Raw genomic sequence first — 16,070 nt, forward strand, 5'->3', positions numbered from 1 at the left:
TATGACGCTTTCCGCCACCTGCATGCTCCTAAGTGCATCCAATTGCTGCTCCAACCGAACCATGCGGTCTGTGAGGAGCTGCAGTTGGGTGCACTTTCTGCAGATGAAGCCATCCAGGACGCTGGAAGCCACCCGGACCTGCCACATCTCACAGTCAGAGCACAGCACCCCTCTAACTGACATTGCGTCAATTAATTAAAATTAAAATTTGTCTTTTTTTTTTAAATTACAAAGTTACTGTCAACTATCTGTTTCCTAGCACTAGATTTCTAATAGAAATGCGATAGCTAACTATAATATCCTCCGATCTCTGGCTTAGATATCCTCTAAATCTAGTCTAGGACTGCGCCATTTCCCTTCGTGTCTGTGCCACATAGGCCAGCACCTGGACAATGCTGCCGACGCTCTCAGTCATGTCCCGCTTGACTAGGCCATGCTCAGGTGCGCCGCTGCAATTTCCAGGTGGCTCTGGGACTTGGCTGCCTGTGAGAGGCCAGCCCTGCCCTGGGCCTCGGCATCCACCTGCACCAAGTACCCCAGGCCTTGGACATCCTGACCCATGGCTGAATCCTTCGCCCCCAAGGCCTCCGCCGCAGACGCCACCGTGTGATGTTAGCCTGGGTGGCACGCATGGTTGGCATCACCTCCTGCTGCTACTCACGGTTGTAGTCCTCCAACTGCACCTGCAGGTGCTGGATGCTCGCTGACAACCCCTCACGCAGTCCCTTGCTCTGCGATTGCATCTCCACAATCGATGGGACCATCTGTTCCAGAAGCCAAAAACATATGGGTGACAGCCAGTCTCTGGGGTCGGCCCGCTCTCCGATGGTCTGCCCCCTTGGGAGTTCCTCCCTCCGCCTGCTGTAATAGAGCATGTGGGAGATGCACACCAGATAGTCCCCAGGAGCCTTGTCACTAAGGTGGCTCACCGAGATGAATGTCTGAATTGTGGTGGTGGGGGGGGGGGGGGGGGGGGGGGTGTTGGAGACAGCTGTGACAGGGAATCCAAGACTAGAGTTCCAGGGGTCCTGGGATGCTGATCGAGGGCTCCTGTCCATGTCGGTGTTGTCCCCGTCACTGCTCGGCACCTTGAGTTCTGGCTGTGATTGGGGGAGGGGGGTGCAGTGGGCTCCAGAACGGCCCGCCCCAGTACCAGCAGCTCCTACAAAACACAAGACAAGACTCGTAATTGCATTGGGGGGGGCTAGTGGGGGTTTGGGCATGAGGGTGTTTTGGGGGTGGCGGTGCCACACGTGCCATGGAGAACTGCAACTCAGCGGGTTCTCACTTCCTCGCCTCAGACCGCTACTCCGGCAATTGCCCCATCAACACTTATTCTCAGGAACGGAGAATCTGGCCAATTGTCTCTGCTGAAAATCTCAGTTCTGCGGTGCAGGTCATCAGGGCTCACTTCCAAGAGTTGCAGAGTACGTCACGGAGACAATGGAGGCACATAGAATCATAGAATATACAGTGCAGAAGGAGGCCATAAGGCCCATCGAGTCTGCACCGGCCCTTACAAAGCCCACGTATCTACGCTATCCCAGTAACCCCCACTTAACATTTTTTTGACACTAAGGGCAATTTAGCATGGCCAATCCATCTAACGTGCACATCTTTGGACTGTGGGAGGAAACCGGAGCACCCGGAGGAAACCCACGCAGACACGGGGAGAACGTGCAGACTCCGCACAGACAGTGACCCAAGCCGGGAATCAAGCCTGGGATCCTGGAGCTGTGAAGCAACTGTGCTAACCACTATGCTACAATGCTGCCCACATGAAAAGGTTCTTTCACTTAAGACCACTTTCTCAGGTGGGGGCCCACCTCTGTGTTGTTGAGGTCCTGCTACATGGCTTGTCGTCCATCCTGAAGGGTCCTGGAGAAGGAGACCGAATGGGGTATACTCGGGGCCCGACCCCTGATCAGAGGTGATGGAGGAGTTCCCGAGTGAATTTTAAAATTAACTGCCAATGTTTCGGTAATATTGATTTTGAGGCAGGTTGCATCAGATTTGATGGCGTCAACATCTCCTGTCTTCGAGGCCAGGAGTCGATCTGACTCAACAGTCACTGGTCCTGCATTGTCCTGTTCCTGATGCTTGTCGTGAGGGGTTTGAGGTGGTTGAACTGGTCAAGTCCCCCTAACCAGCGGGGACCTGGGCTGTAAACCGTCTGGTTGCATGGCTGAAATAATGATGTTTCTTACTTCAATGGTTGGAATCCCTGAGAGATTCTGAAGAGTGCTCGTTGATCTTGCTTTATCTTTGGCTTTTGCTTATATGTGTGACTGGGAAGATGTCTTTATCCTGAGGACTGCTCTGCAGCTCATCTGTTAACCTGAACATTACTCCCTGTTGATAATGTTGCTGTTTTCTTGATGCGGTGTTTTTTTTCCTACAGGGGAGGGTGAAGGCGTGTCACATTGGTTATGATGATTTGCCAAATAGGAAAAAGGACTTGTGCACAGTTTCACAGTGAGTTCAGCCTGGCCTTAAGGGGGTGGGAAGGTGAAGAATCAGGACTGATTGGTGGGGGTTGGGGGGAGTCCTGTAATGGGGGAGAAGGGTCAGCACGTAGGACATCAGCGGAGTGGGCGTGTCATTTAGGAGGCTGAAGGGAGTCCCCTGGGAGTTCAGGGGTCAATGTGGCACTGTGCAATAGTTGCCCAGAAGTTAGAATTAGTTTTAATTCTAACTATTGATGTAACAGTCGGCACCATCCAAAATGTGCAATTTAAATCACTTTTTGGATGACCCCCATTGCAGGGCAATTACCCAGGGGAAATCTGGACTTCCAGGCAATTACCATGAAAACCATACCCCTGAACGTCTGAAGGGGATTCCCAGTGAATCTTGGGTATCGCTCACCCCCAAATACCACGCCCTGACTCTCGTGTGTTACGGCCAGGGGTGATAATCTGGTGAAGTAACAACAGAGGATTACAAGCCAGTCAATAGTGGAAGCAGCATGTAATAGTCAGAACTAGGGGATCCCAGAATAAATATCAAAGCTCTGTAACCGTGTCACATTTAGTCATGAATGGTGATGGACAATTGTTATAACCTGCCTGCTTACAATTGGCTGGGGACTAATGACAATCCCACAATCCTGTGGGAGTATGAGCTTCCCCAATGAGGGGGCGGAGAAATCATTAGCAGACTCCCTGTATAAATAAAGCTGGCCAGTTTGGAACCAGCAGGAAGGAGTGAGCAGCAAGTGAAGTTACTGCTGCTGTGTATATATATATGTTATTGTAAATAAATGTTATTTCTTTGTTTTCTTAAAACTCGTGCCGGATTCTTTGTGGCCCTCACAAAACTGGCGACGAAGGTTAAAGTGAATAGCTGCCTACACTGCTCAAGCCACCTCCCTGGATTTTTGTTGGATACAGGTTGGAAGTTGTTTTCTATTACACCATGCCTATGTATGGACATTTGGATGTTTTTGATGCTGCGCTGGAAAGTTGGAACCAGTACGCACAACGGATGCGTTACTATTTCCGGGCAAACAATATCACCGAAAACAAGCGCCAGGTGGTCATATTGCTCACCGCCTGCGGGCCGCATACGATTGGGCTGATTAGGAGCCTTACGTACCCAGCTGCGCCGGACACCAAAACGTTTGATGAACTTGTGAATTTAGTGGGGCAACATTTTAACCCAACCCTGTCCACGATAGTCCAACGTTACCGGTTTAATACCGCTGAGAGGACCCCAGGAGAATCCCTTGCCGACTTTCTATCCAGGTTACGCAGGATTGCGGAGTCCTGTGACTATGGTGAAACCTTGTCAGAAATGTTACGCGACCGTTTGGTTTGCGGTATTAACAATGCGGCCACCCAGAGAAAGTTGTAAGCTGAGCCAACATTGACTTTTCAACAGGCCATTCAAATAGTATTGTCCCGAGAGAGCACAGAACGAGGAGTGCAGGAGCTACAGGAAATGGAGGTGCATGCCTTGGGGCGCAACCCCTTCCATCTGAAAACATCCCCCGCACTCCTGCAGTACTTTGGGCGAGGCGACGCCGGATCGACGTCAGTGGCCTTCGGACATTCCTCCCCGAAGGGAGCCTTCTCCAGAACCAATGGATCAGGAGCCATACCCGTGTCAGACTTGTCGGCGCTGGCCCTATCGCAGACACCGGTCCTGGGTGTGCCAGAGGCGCCATCGTTCTGACCAAAACTGGGACCAGCCTAGTGCCGTACCTTCCATGTGGATGAACTTGCGGCGACTGCTCCTGAGGGCGTGGAGACGGAGGACGACTGCCTGCAGCTGCATTGTGTGGAAGCTCCTAGTGTGGCCCCCATTAAGGTGACAGTAAGGGTTAATGGTCACCCGCTTGAGATGGAGTGGGACACTGGCGCAGTGGTCTCCGTGAATCCTAGAGGACATTCAACCGCACCAACGAGGGTATACAGACCCTTACATTAACCGACACACAGGCCAGGTTGGCTACCTACACGGGGGAACCATTGGACATTCCAGGAACTACGATGACACCTGTTGTTTATGGACGCCAGGAGGGGCGTTTCCCACTAATCGTGGTGCGCGGCCATGGGCCCAGCCTGTTGGGTCGGGACTGGTTGCGCATTTGCGGTTGCAGTGGCAGCACATCCTCCAAACAGTTTCTGGAGGGTTGATCGAGGTGCTAGGACGATACCCTGATGTATTCCAGCCCGGTTTGGGGAAAATAAAAGGCCGTAGCCCGTATCCAAGTCGAACCAGGAGCCACGCCGCGCTATTTCTGGGTGTGCCCGGTGCCTTATTCGAGAGGGTTGAAAAGGAGCTCACGCGTTTGGGGACTTTGGGTATCATCAGGCCCGTCCGTTTCGCTGACTGGGCAGCACCAATTGTACCTGTAATGAAGCCAGATGCCACAGTTTGCTTGTGCGGCAACTATAAACTTAGTGAATACGGCTTCCCGACTCAACCGATATCCAATGCCTCGCATAGAGGATCTCTACGCAAAGCTTGCAGGCGGACTCTCATTCACAAAATTAGATATGAGTCACGCCTACCTGCAGTTGGAGCTGGACCATGCCTCCTGACCATATGTAATGATTAATACACACCGGGGCCTGTATGAATATACACGTTTGCCCTTTGGAGTATCCTCTGCCTGTGCTATTTCTCAACGCGTTATGGAGGGCATTTTGAGAGATTTACCGCATGTCGCTCTCTACTTAGATGACGTTTTGATTACAGGGACGTCGGAGCAGGAACATTTGGAAAATCTGGAGGCTGTCCTTAGACGCTTTTCGGAGGCTGGAGTCCGTTTACGTCGCAAAAGTGCGTCTTTCAGGCGAAGGAAGATGGGTTATTGGGTGGACTGCGAAGCTTTGCACCCCGTCGCAGAGAAGGTGCGCGCGATTCAACAGGCCCCCGCCCCGACTGACACTTCGCATCTTCATTCTTTTCTCGGCCTCGTAAACTATTCGGGAAGTTCCTCCCCAATCTGGCAACTACGCTGGCCCCGTTGCATCTTCTGCTAAAGAAAAATCACACCTGGGTTTGGGGTCAGCCGCAAGAAACCGCTTTCCGGCAGGTAAAACAACAATTGTCGTCGTCTGGGTTAGTAACCCACTGTGATCCTGGAAAGCCTTTGCTCGTCACATGTGATGCATCCCCGTATGGTATTGGGGAAATCCTGTCCCACAAGATGGAGAACGGGGCCGAGCGGCCGATAGCTTTCGCTCCCGCACATTGACTGCAGCGGAAAGTAAATATGTGCAGATCGAGAAGGAGGGCCTGGCAGTGGTCTTTGCGGTGAAACGTTTCCACCAGTACGTGTATGGCCGCCACTTCACTATCGTGACTGATCATAAGCCTCTGTTGGGACTTTTCAGAGGATAATCCAATACCGCACATTGCTTCCGCACGGATCCAGCGCCGGGCTTTGTTGCTCACTGCATATGAGTATTCTCTGGAGAACAAACCAGGAACGCAGATAGCGAATGCCGACGCACTGAGCCGATTGCCTTTATCGACCGGCCCCATGTCGACCCCCACGACTGGTGAGATGGTGGCAACCCTAAATTTTATGGACACCTTGCCTGTCACGGCATCACAGATCCGTGAGTGGACCCAGACGGAGCCAGTCCTGTCACAGGTTCGGCACATAGTCCTGTATGGTGGGCAGCACAGACAGCTCCCAGGCGAGTTGCGGGCATTTTGCTCCAAGCTGTCAGACTTCAGTGTGGAAGACGGCATCCTCTTGTGGGGGACTTGATTGTCCCAGAAAATGGACAGGAGCTGATACTAAGAGACTTGCACAATGGGCATCCAGGTGTGACCAAAATGAAAACGTTGGCCCAGAGTTATGTCTGGTGAACCAAAACTGCTCCATTTGCTAGGAGCATCAGAAGCTTCCGTCGGCCGCGCCCCTCCTCAAAGAATTCAATAAGATTTGTAAGGCAAGACCTACCCCTCACAAATCCATGCTGACTATCCCTAATCAAGCAGTGTCTTTCCAGATGCTCAGAAATCCTATCCTTCAGTACCCTTTCCATTACTTTGCCTACCACCGAAGTAAGACTAACTGGCCTGTAATTCCCAGGGTTATCCCTAGTTCCTTTTTTGAACAGGGGCACGACATTCGCCACTCTCCAATCCTCTGGTACCACCCCTGTTGACAGTGAGGACGAAAAGATCATTGCCAACGGCTCTGCAATTTCATCTCTTGCTTCCCATAGAATCCTTGGATATATCCCGTCAGGCCTGGGGAACTTGTCTATCCTCAAGTTTTTCAAAATGCCCAACACATCTTCCTTCCTACCAAGTATCTCCTTGAGCTTACCAGTCTGTTTCACACTGTCCTCTCCAACAATATGGCCCCTGTTATATCTGAAATTCCTACATTTATAACATAATTGTTGGTGAAATTGAATGTACACAATGGAGTTCAAAGCTTTCAGGCTCCTATGCAGACAAACAGGCTAGAAAAAGTTAAAGGGCAATGTAATTAACTGTGGGAAAAAACACTTCAAAAGGTTTTCACCACATTCAAGGGACTATTTTTACCTTCACCTCACAGATCTTTGAACTTGGCATGCTGTCAGACAGTTTAAAGGGTATAAAGGCTGCAGATGGGAAAAGCAGCCAAACGGCGCACAGGTCCCCCTTACACCCCAGCTCCCATGAAGGACCACCTTCAGCACCTTGAAGGCATTTTTAAGGAAGGTACTCAGCCCCTTGCCACCCCACAGATTGCAAGCTACCAGGTTGACACTGCCAAGTAACAGGGTCTGAACAGGAGGGGGGTGATGGGGGCAGGGCTGAGAGGGGGTGAAGAAGGAAACTGAGGAGGGGAGGGGGGGGGGGGGCCTTGCCAGCGATCTACCAGATTTGGGGGGGGGGGGGGGGGGCGGGTGCTGCAGCAGCATCGAGAGATCGTGGAGTCTTGGTCTCTGAGGAACAGGACTTGTCAGAGAATTTATGTCCTGCTCCTCTCAGGTCCAATGAGAACACCGGTGTTCCATTGAATGGCATGTCGAAATCGCTCCAAGAACCAATGGGAATCACTCCGGTTTTGCTGCTGGCTGGATCACTTCGTCTCCAATCGGGAGAATCGTGCCCACTGGCTCTTTAGGGCCAGTGAGGGTATTTAGCAGCAATTATGTAGCTAATTCTAATTGTTCAACGAAGTGTAATTTTTGCAAGAGTTTTTCTCGTGAGACTAACAGCGCATGAGTGTGAGTTCTTGTTAATTCAGGTGATTTTCCATTGAATGCAGTCTGGAGGTGCTTCAGCAGTGCACCTTCTGGAGATGCATATAATTACTGACAGCAACTTTTGGATTTCTGCATTTCTGCGGACGTTAAAAGTTGCTGTCTGTAGAGTGAAGATGATAAACAGTGATAGTTTTGCTATAATCACTATTGCGAAATCTGTGCCATGACACAGCTAACTCCACAATCCTCTTTAAATACATGAATAGGATGGGAATAGAGGGATACGGAGCCCGGAAGTGTCGAAGATTTTAGTTTAGACAGGCAGCATGGTCTGCACAGGCTTGGAGGGCCGAAGGGCCTGTTCCTGTGCTGTACTTTTCTTTGTTCTTAAATGCTGCACGTCCTTTTATTTCTGGAAGCTCCAGCGTGAAGGTGTCTGAATATATTTTCACTAGCAAGAAAATTGATTTGAAAAATCCTGTAAGCATGGTGTGAAAGCTTAAAACCAAATTACAATAAATTCTTACATATCCATTATTTTTATTATTCAGATTTGTAGGAACCATATCAGAGTAGAACATGAAAATGTAATTGGAGGCTTACACATTGAATTCACCAGAATCAAGATTAGACATCGTCCTTATTGTGTGGACATTTTGTTAATTAGACTTTAAACATTTGCCAAAGGCATGAATTACTGGTTCTAGAGCATGTAACAATTTCTCTAAGGTACCAAATTGTGCTACTGAAATCACTGAGATAGATGTTCGGAGTATGAAAGTAAGGAACTCCTTAATGATTAGTGGATCTATTGACTAGTTTTGAGGGAGTTTGGGCTTTTCCCGGATATGGAACATATATGTTGAATCATGAACTGCATACATTGTGATGAACTCGATTTGTGAAACTGTCTACATGCTCCTAGTACCGCCTGAATTTATTCAAGTGATACATGCTATATGATATGCGTGGGTTTCCTCAGGGTGCTCCGGTTTCCTCCCACAAGTCCTGAAAGATGTGCTTGTTAGGTGAATTAGACATTCTGAATTCTCCCTCAGTGTACCCGAATAGGCGCCAGAATGTGGCAACCAGGGGCTTTTAACAGTAACTTCATTGCAGTGTTAATGTAAGCCTACTTGTGACCATAAAGATTATTATCATTAATGTAAGCCTGCTTGTGATACTAATGGAGATTATTATATAATTTTCAATGGAGTTCCTAGCTTCTGCTTGGGATCTACTTCTGAACTACTGGACTCTACTCTGTACGCAACATGTTCTGGCCTCTACCCCCTCACTGTGCCATAATGTGGAGATACCGGTGTTGGACTGGAGTGGGTACAGTAAGAAGTCTTACAACACCAGGTTAACGTCCAACATGTTTGTTTGGAATCATTACCTTTCGGAACGCAGCTCCTTCATCAGGTGTGCTCCAAAAGCTATTAGGTGGGAATCCCCGACCCGGGTCAGAGAACTCCCGGGAGTGGCGTGAATCCCACCCCGACGCCGGCTGCCGTATTCTCCGGTGCCGGCGGGATTCATGCCACGCCGGTCGGGGGCTGTTGACAACGGCCCCCTCGGCAATTCTCCAGGCCCCGATGGGCCGCGCGGCCACCCGTTTTTGGCCAGTCCCGCCGGCGTGGATTGGACATGGTCCCACACGGCGGGACCTGTCAGGTAAGTTAGCTGGTGCAGTACTCGGGGTGGGGGGGGGGGGGGTGGGGCATGGGGGCCTGGCCCGCGATCAGGGCCCACCGATCTGCGGGCCGGCCTGTGCCGTGGGAGCACTTCTTCCTTCTGCGCTGGCCCCTGTATGGCTCCGCCATGGCCGGCGCGGAGAAGACACCCCCCCAGCGCATACGCCAAAATACAGCAGCCGGTCTGCGCATGCGCGGATCCACGCTGGCGGTTCTGCGCATGCGCTAACTCACGCAGTCCCTTCGTCGCCGGCTGGCGCGGTACCAACCCCTCCGGCGCTGGAGAATTCCGCTACTTCCGGTCGACCCGACGCCAGAGTGGTTTGCGCCGTTTTTGATAACGGCGTCGGGCCAATGCTCCAATCGCGGAGAATCCCGCCCATTGATTCCAAACAAACCTATTGGACTTTAACCTGGTGTTGTAAGACTTCTTACTGTTCCCTCACTGTGCAAGTATGGAAAAGCTAAAATGTATTTCCTTAGAACTGTTGAATTCACTGGATGGCACTTGTCACTTTTTTGATTCTTTCTTGGGATGTGGACCTCGCTGGCAAGGCTGACAGTTGTTACCCAATCTTAATTATCCCTGGGAAGGTGGTGGTGAGAAATCCAATTGGTGCAAGTATGCCCACAGTGCTGTTCGGGACAGAATTCCAGGTTCTGAACCAGCTACAATGAAGGAATGGTGAAAAAGTTCCAAGTGAGAATGGTGTGTGATTTGGAAGGGAACTTGCAAGTAGTGGTGTCCCATGCCTGTCCTAGGTGGTTGAGGTCACTGGTTTGGAAGGTGCTGTCGAAGGAGGCTTGGCAGGCTGATGCAGTGCATCTTGCAGATGGTACACACCGCTGCCACTGTGTGCTTGTGTTGGAGGGAGTAAATGCTTCAGCTGGTGGAATGGAGTGCCAATCAAGAGGGGTGTTTTGTCCTGGATGATGTCAAGTTTATTGAAAGTTATTGAAGCCACACTCATCTAAGCAAACAGAAGTATTCCATCACACTCCTGACTTATGACTTGTAGATGGTGGACAGCCTTTGGCAAGGCCAGGGAGAGAAATCATGGGGCCCAGTGCTTCTCCTGTTTCCGGGCCCTTTATTGTTCTTGCCCCCCACATCCTGCAGGTGCCCAGGATTGGGAACCATAGTCACAGTGGAGTTGAAGAGTTTTGTATAGATTTAGCAAATAATTCTTGACTTTTGTACTATGTATGGAATCTGCACGTTCTCCCCGTGTCTGTGTGGGTTTCCTCCGGGTGCTCCGGTTTCCTCCCACAGTCCAAAGATGTGCAGGTTAGGTGGATTGGCCATTCTAAATTGCCCTAAGTGTCCAAAAAGGTTAGGAGGGGTTATTGGGTTACGGGGATAGGGTGGAAGTGAGGGCTTAAGTGGGTTGGTGCAGACTTGGTGGTCCAAATGGCCTCCTTCTGTACTACATGTTCTATGCCTCTATTTATAAAGCCCATTGTAAGTTCAGCATTCAGTATAATGCACTTTAGAGCCATGGCTTTGTTAAACAATTGCGCACAACTTGGTCATTCACATCATGCCACCAACTCTGCTTCTTGGAACTTGACGCTCTGCAATACTCAGACAGCAACATCCAAAAGACTTGAACTTCAAGCTTCAATTTTATGTACAAATAAGAATATATTGAACTAACTATAATATATGCTATTGGCACATGACTCTTGGTTTCATTTCCAAGTTTAAAAATGGCAAAAAGAACTTCCAGTAAATTATCACCAATCAATCTACCTGTGGATAATGTGCTACCTCTATTCACACAAGTGGGCTTTCTTAATAGAAACATTGCACTTTGCATTGAGTGATAAACATTTTCTCACTTTAAATTGAAAGTAACCACACTTACAAATGGCCAGCATGGAGCGTATCATAGGAAAGCAAAGTACTACAGGTCTAGGAAATTTGAAATATAAATAGAACATGCTGGAAAAAAATCAGCAGGTCAGACAGTGTCAATGGAGAGAGAAATGGAATTGAGGCGTGAGGTGCGGCACCATCACTTACCTTTGTTTCTCTCTGCACAGATGCTGCCAGATGTGCTGAGCAGTTCTATTGGAGAAAAATAACTCCTTTTGCCAGATGCCAAAAACAACCAAACTTTTATTCCCATTCAACAAGAAACCCAGCAGTAGCTGCCTGAGATCTGGTTTAGCACACAGTTAACTATGAAAAAAATAACAAAATTAACGTCAAAACAAGAAATTGTTTAACTGACAACGAAAGGAAACAAGCAGCAGAGCTACCTAATAAAACCTTTCATTTTTGCCTTTTTGTTGAAGAAGCACAGCTGGAGAGAGGCCCCCAAGTCCTGGTCATCAGGGAAGAGGGAGTGGAGAAAGGCCAAGCTCAGGAGTAGGGTTTCATAGAATTTACAGTGCAGAAGGAGGCCATTAAGCCCATCGAGTCTACACTGGCTCTTGGAAAGAGCACCCCACCCAAGGTCAACACCTCCACCTCATCCCCATAACCCAGTAACCCCACCCAACACTAAGGGCAATTTTGGACACTAAGGGCAATTTATCATGGCCAATCCACCTAACCGGTTTACCCAACAATAACCTTGCATTGGCACCTCTGCTGGCGCATCCTCTGAGCCCACCTCCTCAGAGTGGGCTGCGTTTCCACATGGGTTTTCCTCCTCTCCCAATCCAGTGTGTGGATAGGGTTTGTGGGGGGGAGGCAGGGCGGAAGGAGGGAGGGAGTGAGTGAGTGGTGCATGGCGTGAAACCGGTTTTTGGCCCGCGCCCAATTCACTGGGCCATCGGATTCTCTGCACTGATGGGCTGCCCAGAAGAATTGTGACAAATATATTTATAGAATAGCAAATTTCTCCATGATAATGGATATGGGGCTGGTTTAGCACACTGGGTAAATCGCTGGCTTTTAAAGCAGACCAAGGCAGGCCAGCAGCACGGTTCAATTCCTGTACCAGCCTCCCCGAACAGGCGCCGGAATGTGGCGACTAGGGGCTTTTCACAATAACTTAATTTGAAGCCTACTTGTGACAATAAGTGATTTTCATTTCATTTCATTTTTCATAGTATGCGGAAGTTCTTTTAATTTTTATAAACACTTTATCTGTCTTTATTTTCTCGACCATCGAAATCCAATCCCAATCATTTATTTCCGCACTGTCGGCTAAGGGAAAAATGACACCACAGAAACAGCAGGTGCTTTTGCTTCATGACGGACTGCAAAAACTAGGACATTTTGTGAAAATATTACATCAGGCCGTCATATGGGTAGATCTTAGCTCAGGTGAACCTGAAGTGCTGCGTGAAATTGACTGCACTATGTTGGCATTTCACATCACATTTACAATAAGAGCAGCATTAATGTAGTAGATAAACGTGATTACAAAAAGAAATCGGGATTAGTCACACATTAAACTTATCAGAGCACTGCAATAATTTTGGTAAGGAATTGGTGCAAGAGTCAACAGACTGATAAGAGTTTTAAAATTTGAAGTGTAAAAAAGCACTTCGGCTGCAACAGTATTTAAAAAGAAATTAACCCAAGTTTCTAGCATTAACCATTTTAGATTTCTTAATGTATTTGCCCTATAGTAACTAGTCATTCTCATGCAGGAAAAGCATTTGTGTGAACATAAGGGGCCGGATTCTCCGCCCCACTGCGCCACATTTCTGTGGGATATTCCGTTACGCCGGCCAGTCAATGGGGTTTCCCATTGTGGGGCAGCCCCATGCCGTCGGGAAACCCCCGGGCGCCGACGTAACGGAGAATCCCGCTGGCGGAGAATCCGACCCAACATCAATATGTGACAATACTCCTCAACTTCCACATGTGAAACCCTCTTTAAATATTTTTCTTACTAAACTGTTTTTTTGTGGCCCTCCATATCGATGCACACAGTTATAGAAAATTATTGTGGACTCACCCCATTTAATGGGTATGCCTTCCATCCCAGCTCTCCTAGCGCAGCTGTTGTGTCTAGTAGTACAACTGGAAATAAGTAAAATGTCAATATTAGAATGTAATTGTCATTTTCAATGATACCAACACATAATCAAAGTTGGTGACGTTCATTTCGCAGAGTCAAATAACGGCACAAGCTTTCTGTGCGCACGGCACAAAAAGTTATTCGCTTAACAAAAGAGAAATGCTGAAAAATCGCAGCAGGTCTGGCAGCATCTGTGAGGAGAGAAAAGAACTAACGTTTCAAGTCCAGATGCCCCTATGTGAAAGTTATACGATTATCTGTCCGATGATGCTGTGATCTCAAGAATAGTGACGGAGTATATCAAGGAACAGTTAAATTGGTGAATTTAGCAGGAAGAAAAGTATTTCAATAGATTTTAACAAATATTCACAAGAGCATTTTGAACAATTGATAAATCTGGAATACATGTCTGTGAAACATAGTACGAAGTCTTACAACACCAGGTTAAAGTCCAACAGGTTTGTTGGGACCCTGTGTGAGAACCTCTCTGGCTACATCGAGGGCATCTTGAAACCCATCGTACAAGGTACACCCAGCTTCTGTCGCGACACGACGGACTTCCTACAGAAACTCAGCACCCATGGACAAGTTGAACCAGGAACATTCCTTGTCACAATGGACGTCTCGGCACTCTACACCAGCATCCCCCATGACGACGGCATTGCTGCAACAGCCTCAGTACTCAACACCGACAACTGCCAATCTCCAGACGCAATTCTGCAACTCATCCGCTTCATTCTGGATCACAACGTCTTCACCTTCGACAACAAGTTCTTCATCCAGATGCACGGAACAGCCATGGGGACCAAATTCGCACCCCAATACGCCAACATCTTCATGCACAAGTTTGAACAGGACCTACTCACCGCACAGGACCTTCAACCGACGTTATACACCAGATACATCGATGACATTTTTTTCCTTTGGACCCACGGCGAAGAATCACTGAAACAACTACACGATGACATTAATAAGTTCCATCCAACCATCAGACTCACCATGGACTACTCTCCCAAATCGGTCGCATTCTTGGACACACTCGTCTCCATAAAGGACGGTCACCTCAGCACTTCGCTTTACCGCAAACCCACAGATAACCTCATGATGCTCCACTTCTCCAGCTTCCACCCGAAACACATTAAAGAAGCCATCCCCTATGGACAAGCGCTCCGTATACACAGGATCTGCTCAGACGAGGAGGAGCGTAACAGACATCTACAGACGTTGAAAGATGCCCTCGTACGAACAGGATATGGCACTCGACTCATCGAGTGACAGTTCCAACGCGCCACAGCGAAAAACCGCACCGACCTCCTCAGAAGACAAACATGGGACACAACCGACAGAATACCCTTCGTCGTCCAGTACTTCCCCGGAGCGGAGAAACTACGTCATCTTCTTCACAGCCTTCAACACGTCATTGATGACGATGAACATCTTGCCAAGGTCATCCCCACACACCCACTACTTGCCTTCAAACAACCGCGCAACCTCAAACGAACCATTGTTTGCAGCAAACTACCCAGTCTTCAGAACAGTGACCACGACACCACACAACCCTGTCATGGCAATCTCTGCAAGACGTGCCAGATCATCGACATGGATACCACTATTACACGTGAGAACACCACCCACCAGGTACGCGGTACATACTCGTGCGACTCAGCCAACGTTGTCTACCTCATACGCTGCAGGAAAGGATGTCCCGAAGCGTGGTACATTGGCGAGACCATGCAGACGCTGCGACAACGAATGAACGGACATCGCGCAACAATCACCAGGCAGGAATGTTCCCTTCCAGTCGGGGAACACTTCAGCAGTCAAGGGCATTCAGCCTCTGATCTCCGGGTAAGCGTTCTCCAAGGCGGCCTTCAGGACCCGCGACAACGCAGAATCGCCGAGCAGAAACTTATAGCCAAGTTCCGCACACATGAGTGCGTCCTCAACCAGGACCTGAGATTCATGTCGCATTACATTCTTACCCCACTATTTGGCCTGCGAAATCCTACCAACTGTCCTGGCTTGATACAATTCACACCTCTTTAACCTGGGGTTACCCCATCTCTGGATCTGTAAGGATTTAATCACCTGCTAATGGTCGCATTCCTAGCATTGTTTGGCATCTTTGAATTTGTCTATATATGTGTTTCTGGAACAGACCTCTTCATTCACCTGAGGAAGGAGCAGCGCTCCGAAAGCTAGTGACATCGAAACAAACCTGTTGGACTTTAACCTGGTGTTGTAAGACTTCGTACTGTGCTCACCCCAGTCCAACGCCGGCATCGCCACATCATGTGAAACATAGTGAAGCATATTAGACATATTAACAGTTGCAGTCAAACTCATGTGCTGCATTCAATCCTGAAGCAAGCAAATCCCTGAATATTACAAAGACTCAATTTTATTACCTACCCAACTTGATGCACAGTATGGGATTTTTTATTGCACGGAGATGAGTCGCTAACATCATTTTATTTTGTTTCCTTTTCGGGAACTGATTAAAATTACCATTATTTTCATTTGTTTCGTTTGACAAGAATTTGTTCTGAATGGTGGATTTAATGGATCATAATCATTTAGCCCTTTGGGACAAAGAACAAACTTGAATGTACATATTATTCTTCACAGTTTCATATGTACCAATGAACATTACAGCTGATCAATTATTTTTGAAGCATAGTTACTTTTGTAAAATAGGCACCATAGCAACAAATTTGCAC

The 16,070-nt window shown here is 48.5% G+C and overlaps 1 protein-coding gene across 2 annotated transcripts in view; it reads right to left on the reverse strand.

Moving 5' to 3' along the window:
* epha6 (eph receptor A6) overlaps positions 1–16,070 on the reverse strand; it is a 1,197,965-nt gene that overhangs the window by 1,077,774 nt on the left and 104,121 nt on the right. For both annotated transcript variants that reach the window (XM_072513912.1, XM_072513911.1), the window contains exon 2: positions 13,288–13,352. In XM_072513912.1, coding sequence (XP_072370013.1) covers positions 13,288–13,352 — 65 coding nt within the window. The remainder of the gene's footprint in view (positions 1–13,287; positions 13,353–16,070) is intronic.

The sequence above is a fragment of the Scyliorhinus torazame genome, chromosome 8, assembly GCF_047496885.1.
Source record: "Scyliorhinus torazame isolate Kashiwa2021f chromosome 8, sScyTor2.1, whole genome shotgun sequence".
Classification (NCBI taxonomy): domain Eukaryota; kingdom Metazoa; phylum Chordata; class Chondrichthyes; order Carcharhiniformes; family Scyliorhinidae; genus Scyliorhinus; species Scyliorhinus torazame.